A 7203-nucleotide genomic window follows, 5' to 3' on the forward strand; every position below is an offset into this window, starting at 1 on the left:
GGTGTCTATAATTATTAAAAAAACCTCTCAAACTCCACAAAGTGGCCAATTTTACTGCTTCTAATGGTAATCTGTTGCCCGGCCTTTTGTGCTATGATCTACTGTTTGTCCAGATTCTAACAGCCTAACTCACCCAGGATCTGGAAAATGGACATTGCAGTTGCACAAACCAGCTGTGCGTGTACACTGACTACTATATGCGCAGGAAATTTCATGTGCCCATACACCATGTATCTACAGTGTGTTTGTCTTGCACCGCACACTTTGGATCTGTAAAGTGTTGAATTTTTTTCAACAATTCAGACTGTTTTTCTACGGCTATTACAGCTCTAAAACATTTTGCTAATGATAGTACAGAGCAAAAAAAAACTTACTTTGTAATTTGCAAGCAGAATGTGCTTTCAAGTACAGTTTGCAACTAATATGTTCTCTAATACAGAAACATCCGCTACCAGTAACAAAATGATTCAAACATTCAAATCTTCAAATTTGCTATTATTTCTGTTTTCTTCTGTTTAAACCACACTTAGTTCAGTATCAGTTTGGCTGATTTAATAGTAGTTGTTCCATGTTCTCTAGATAGTCTGTCAATGCTAGTAGGAAGGCTAATGGTGCATGTTTAACTTCCAAATACTTTGCAGGATGAGAATAAAGGTACTATTTAATTCCTTTCACTCAGATTTGCTTAAAACACAACTCAGATTTTGTACCTTAAATAACATTCTTTGCCCTCTGAAATCTTAAATGTTAAATTGCTATTCTTTCATGTTTTTGGAGTTACCACAAAATGAAGCCACATGAAGTATGTTTTACTCCAGTGTTTCACTATTTAGGGAAAAGTGAATCAGTAAGATCAATCTATAACGCGATCATATAGCAGTTGAAATGCACCAAATTTGTTTTGAAAGACATCATGTGAGCAATCTAAATCTTTGCAAGCTATCTTAACTGAGAAACATGATCCTCACTTTTTGCCTTTCATAGTATGAATTTTCATTTGCAGGTAGGGTCAATCACAAGCTCCATCCTCCATCGATGATTAGTTCATTACCAGTCACATAGGCAGACTGAAATTACATAAAATTAACAATAATTTAACTAATTTTTCATGGCTGTTAAGTACAGGGAAACACTTTTTCTTTAAATTCAAAAAACTGCTTTCTTTTTATACAAACACTTTTTTTGTTTTACAAAAATATCTGAATAAATAGAATATAAACAAAACTTAGAAATGGAAGCCTTTCAGCTAACTCAGGGGAGTGTAGCAAAAGTATTATTAGAGGCATTAAGATCAGAATGCATCCTGAGTGTACAAATTCACATAAGCTAGACTTCAGATATCTCACCTGCAGGAATAATACCTCACACTATGATGTTATTAGCTCTGTTTAGCTCAGCAGAATCTGACCAGGTCGGCTAGTAATTATAAGGGGACCTAACTGAAAATTTAGATGGTGCAGAAAAGTGAGGTAAGCAACTGAGCTGTTGACGTTCTTCTCTGTATGCCAGTACTGAAGCATACTGGAATATACTGGAAAACTGGAATTCTGTCTACACAAAAAATCAGTAGCTTTACAGAAACACTAAAACTAAGATGAAAATGAGAAACAGATTACTGATCGATAGCAACATTAAGATTGAATTAATACCATTAAAGTATTCTGTTATGCTCAGTAGGACTGCTGGACAAGTCCAGAGGAATCCAGTCCAATTTTAGATTCGGGCATCTGAAATAACCTTGATGTGTGCTTATTAGTGTTGGTGGTATTTGCAGCGGTCATTAAGAGTTTGGTCTATAACAACCTCAGGGGGTCTATTGTTTTCCTTATGCCGAAAGGGCAGATTTACTCTGAGCATTAGCCCTTTTAGCTAAAATCTCCAGCAGTTCTACACAAATATTTGCTCTTGAATAGTGAAGGTAGGTGATGACTACTAATTCTCCTTAAAACATAACCTAGCCATGGTGCAAACCTGGAAAATCAGACAAGCCCATTTCTCCTATCACTCAGGATGAACTAGGGTCAGTCAATTTGCTCAGATGACTTGAAACCACCAGGCTATGTTACCAAATATGTAATGCCTTAACAATCACTGTCAACATTGAGTACTTTTTGCTACTTTCGTAGGTTGAACTCTGTAAAAGATGGTCAGCTTTTTAATTTTGTAATAATCCATCTCAAAGACAACATAAATCCTCCTAAAACAAATTCCCTCTATTGTGATGGAGCAAAGTAGCATGGGATTCTGTGACGGGAAATTTTATCGTTCCATACTTACTTCATCAGAGGCCAAGTACACAAAGAGATGGGCCACTTCTTCAGCAGCAGCCATCCTACCAGTCTTCTGTCTGGCTAGAAAGTCTTTCAATGCCTAGATATATAAGAGCATTTGGTATATTAAAAAAACCAAAACAATTATTTTAATCCAATTAGTCTGACATGTACAAAGCAATACTGGAAACAGGCCATAAGTCATAACTTCCTTTAGTACACTGGGTAGGGAATTTATGCTAGAAAAAGAAATTGGAAGATTAACAGTGGTATGAATTTCAGTTTGAAAAGTAGTAGGAGACTGGACCTAAATCTCTGGTTGCAGAATAAAGCCAACGTAAGTCCTCCTTCCTTTGGTGGTAGATATTCCCAGGCCCTTCAAATAAGGGCTCACAGTTATCTAGTCAGTATGGTTAAGGATCCCAAATAATTTTGAAATGCATAGGCCAGAATGCCCTTTCTGTCATGGTTTTGCACTACTCTGTGGCTGCCACATGCCACAGTAGAAAATGTCTTCTACTGTTGCACTAAATACTGTAACCAATGCTTGCAAATACTTCCATAGATGACAGACCCTCTGTGTTCACTAAGCAATAGTATCCTCCTGAGGCATTTTAAGACTTCTGTCTTGAGTAAAAACTGATGAAACTATCAAATAAGACACTACTGTTATGTTATCATTGGTACTCTGAAATAGGGGAATCTTGAATCAAGGCAGAAACACGCTTTTTTTTTTTTTTTTTTTTTTTTTTTTTAAGTGAGTTAAATATATGTATGCACATGATCAAACTAATAAATTGCTTTCTCACCTGTTCTGGGTTAGGCTGGGCTTGGATTCTTTCCTGTAAAGATGGTGTATCAACAGTTCCTAAGAAAAATTTTAAATTCAATGTTAAAAATCAACTGCATCAACAATGATGACAAAAAATGCAGTTCATAAGTGTTAAGACATACAAACAGAACTAACGTATAACTTCATCATATGATTCAGGAGCATGCTGGTTTTGGCTGGGGAAGAGTTAATTTTCTTCACAGTAGCTAGTATGGGGCTATGTTTTGGATTTGTGCTGGAAACAGTGTTGATAACACAGGGATGTTTTCATTACTACTGAGCAGTGCTTACACAGAGCCAAGGCCTTTTCTGCTTCTCACACCACCCCACCAGCGAGTAGGCTGGGGGTACACAAGAAGTTGGGAGGGGACACAGCTGGGACAGCTGACCCCAACTGACCAAAGGGATACTCCACACCATATGATGTCATGCTCAGCATATAAAGCTGGGGGAAGAAGGAAGGGGGGGACATTCGGAGCGATGGCATTTGTCTTCCCAAGTAACGGTTACGCGTGATGGAGCCCTGCTTTCCTGGAGATGGCTGAACACCTGCCTGCCGATGGGAAGTAGTGACTGAGTTCCTTGCTTTGCTTTGCTTGTGTGCGTGGCTTTTGCTTTCGCTATTAAACTGTCTTTATCTCAACCCACAAGTTTTCTCACTTTCACTCTCCTGATTCTCTCCCCCATCCCACTGTGAGGGGAGTGAGCAAGCAGCTGCGTGGGGCTTAGTTGCCAGCTGGGGTTAAACCATGACAAGGAGAAAGACTGCAAAACTATCAACAGAGCATAGGACTTTAAATTTCAGTAAAAGGCAAGACTTTTGAGAATCATATTCAATACTCTTCAGATGGTTAAACAATGGCTAGCCTGTTAGCTAGCCCGTGTCTGCTTCTAACTTCCAGACTATGTCTTTGAAAATAAACATCCAAATAGTGTGTAATGCATATATAATGTGCATGTGCTGGGTTAACAGACTAAACATGCAGCTTTACTATTAAAGTAACAACTTTTCTATTTTAAATCTCAGAAGTGTTTCAAGCATGTCCTGTTCTTTTTGATTGCCAATAACTTCAGTTGCCACTTGCAATTCTATTCTTTGTTAATAATATCAAACTGAATCTGGCCTTCTAGCACCTGCTCCCAGTTTACAAAATAATGTAAGAATACTTACCAGGACATATGCAGTTGCATCTGATGCCTTGTTCAATGAAATCAGCAGCCACAGACTTTGTTAGACCAATAACTGCTGCCTTTGAAGTACTATATACACATCTGTTCACAACTCCTAACAGAAGGTCAGTGTGAAGGCAGCGTAGAAACATATTTAAAAAAGAAAAGAAAAAGAGACCCAAGTTTGTTCAATATGCACCTGCTTCTGGACTCCAGCATTTCCTGTACCACCTGTAGTGTCTCCATAAGGGCAGGCTAACTAGAATGCTGACTGCCAGAATTCTACTCAGGCATACACCAGAGCAAAGCACACGATCTTTCAATAGTATAAGTTTGGGGAGTAGGCTAGAAAAGTTAGCAAAGCAAACAAAGATTTAGGAAGAGCAGAGACCCATCTGTTAGTCACCATCAGGTTTCCTTACAACGCTTACGTAACTGTCATTTCTTCATTGTTTCTCTGAAGAACATTACTTCAGAATTACTCTGAAGTAATTCCTTTTTAGTTAATACAAACTGGTAAAAAGGATGCTACAAAACATTCAGGGGACAGATTGAAAAGCTCGAAGGCAAAGATCTTAGTGTTTCTGCAATTTCCCATTTATGTCCCTGCATGTTTGTACAAGTTGATGTGGTTTTTTAAATTACATCTCTCCACAGGATTGGTAGTGTCCTCTAAATTCAAAGTTGTGCAATATTTATTTTGCCTTCCCATCATTTTAAAGATCCATACAGAATTCTCTAGCAAGCTACTGACCTTTAATGCTGGATGCCACAGAAGACATATTTATAATATTTCCAGATTTCTGTTTAAGCATCTGCAAAAGAATACTTACGTCATTCAAATTCAAACTATTTTGTAATCTGCAGGTCCAGCAAAATGGGCCATAACAACCTGCAGAACAGCCCTACATGCAATTGACACACAGGGTAACAAAGCTTAATTGGCATGAATAGGTGCTTATCTCTTTTTGATCTAAGCAGAATCTAAAATTTTCACTAGGTTCTCCTAAGTCATCTCAGGGGTAAAGACTATGACAGGAAAGGATTTTTTTCCTAGATAGCCAACCTCTGAATCATTGTCCTCTTGTCACCACAGTAAGTTACCCTACATAGACATCTGCTCATGCCATCTACCAATGCACTAATTCACTTCTCCATTGCTTTGGACAAGACTAAAACACAACTCTCTAGTATCTTTGAATTGTAGCTAAATTTCTTTAAGTTATAATCTTTTTAGGCATCTGTCCTGGTTTTGACTGGGATAGAATTAATTTTCTTCCTAGTAACTGGTATAGTGCTGTGTTTTGGATTTAGTATGAGAATAATGTTGATAATACACTGATGTTTTAATTGTTGCTAAGTAGTTGTAGTGCTTATACTATGTCAAGGACTTTTCAGCTTCTCATGCTCTGCCGGGTGCACAAGAAACTGGGAGGAGACACAGCCACGACAGTTGATCCAAACTGGCCAAAGGGATATTCCATACCATATGATGTCATGCTCAGTATATAATATATATGGGGGGAGTTGGCCAGGGAGCAATGACCGCTGCTCGGGGACTGCCTGGGCATCGGTCGGTGGGTGGTGAGCAATTGTATTGTGTATCACTTATTTTCTATATTCTATTATTATTATTATTTTCCCTTCCTTTTCTGTTCTATTAAACTGTCTTTATCTCAATCCATGAATTTTACTTTTTTTTTTTCCAATTCTCTCCCCCATCCCCCTTGGGGGCAGGCAGTGAGCAAGCGGCTGTGTGGTCTTTAGCTACTGGCTGGGGCTAAACCACGACGGCATCTCAAAACCCGAGATGCCTGAAGTTGTTATAAAGAACCTTTGAAAATGAAGATCAGCTAAGAAAAAAACAAACAAACAAAAACCAACCGAACAAAAGGACTGGAACAACACTGAAGAGAGTAGTCATCATCCAGTTGTGGTCACAGCTTCCACTTCTGGCCTTTGCATTTACAGGAATACAAACACCTTATTCAGTCCACAAATTTTTGTAGTCGCGAACCTACTTACTACGTCAAACACAACAAGTGTCCTCAAGCTGCTAAACTGTCTAATTGGATTGTTGTTCTGATATAACCAGCATGTTGGCATCAGTGGCACTGAATTGCTTCACAAGATAGTTTTCAGATTTGGATAAAATTCATATGAATAGACATATTTTATAAATATTTTGTAGCAGTGGTATTGTGCAGCTGTGTGCTATAGTATAATATGGTAGCACTGTATTGCAATGGCTCCCTCACTGCTCCGCGTTTGAAGGATTTTTAGTTACAAATTGCACGGGGGAAAACCCCTGAATTAATCTTCTCTACCATATCCTTTAGATAGATTGTCTACTTGAAGGATTACACAATGCAGAGTCTGTTTTAGAGTAGGATTGCTATAATCTAAGGGCCTCCCCTATACAAAGCAGCATACTTGCCTTTTTATCTCAAACCCCATGCTGTCACAGTGGCAACAACTTAGACCTCTCACACTTTAAATACAATGCAGCAGAGACTAAAAATCATGGGCAACAAAGCCTTACCTTAGGAAGGAATGTCTTGATCATTAGATACATGCTGCGAACATTGAGGTTCATAGTGAAGTTCCAGTCTGGCTCCTCACATTCCAGAATGGTCCCATGATGAACAAATCTAGAATAAGTGCACGAAGTGGATTACTGTCTGTGGTTTACATTTCTATGACTTTTTACACATATTTTCCCATTGCTATTTTGTAATAGCTAACCTTCCAACCTTGAAAAGGAGGGACAAAACCTCTTTTGAAGAAAGCAAGCAACAATGTATTTCTTCTGATGAGTATCAGGGACACAAGACAGATCTAATATGTGCAAAGAAACGTTTGGTAATAGGGAAATTAAAAAAGATAGTGCACTGACAGACCATCAACATTGCTCACTGTTGTGCCAGGAAT

The 7203-nt window shown here is 38.3% G+C and overlaps 1 protein-coding gene across 1 annotated transcript in view; it reads right to left on the reverse strand.

Moving 5' to 3' along the window:
- Positions 1 to 1013: 1013 nt before the first annotated feature.
- BDH2 (3-hydroxybutyrate dehydrogenase, type 2) overlaps positions 1014 to 7203 on the reverse strand; it is a gene marked incomplete at its 5' end in the record, with an annotated part of 6561 nt that continues 371 nt past the window's right edge. The window contains 6 exons of the mRNA XM_009573056.1: positions 1014 to 1067; positions 2278 to 2370; positions 3080 to 3138; positions 4274 to 4387; positions 5027 to 5087; positions 6815 to 6923. Coding sequence (XP_009571351.1) covers positions 1014 to 1067; positions 2278 to 2370; positions 3080 to 3138; positions 4274 to 4387; positions 5027 to 5087; positions 6815 to 6923 — 490 coding nt within the window. The remainder of the gene's footprint in view (positions 1068 to 2277; positions 2371 to 3079; positions 3139 to 4273; positions 4388 to 5026; positions 5088 to 6814; positions 6924 to 7203) is intronic.

Source organism: Fulmarus glacialis, unplaced genomic scaffold (genome assembly GCF_000690835.1).
Source record: "Fulmarus glacialis isolate BGI_N327 unplaced genomic scaffold, ASM69083v1 scaffold27312, whole genome shotgun sequence".
In the NCBI taxonomy this organism is placed as follows: Eukaryota; Metazoa; Chordata; class Aves; order Procellariiformes; family Procellariidae; genus Fulmarus; species Fulmarus glacialis.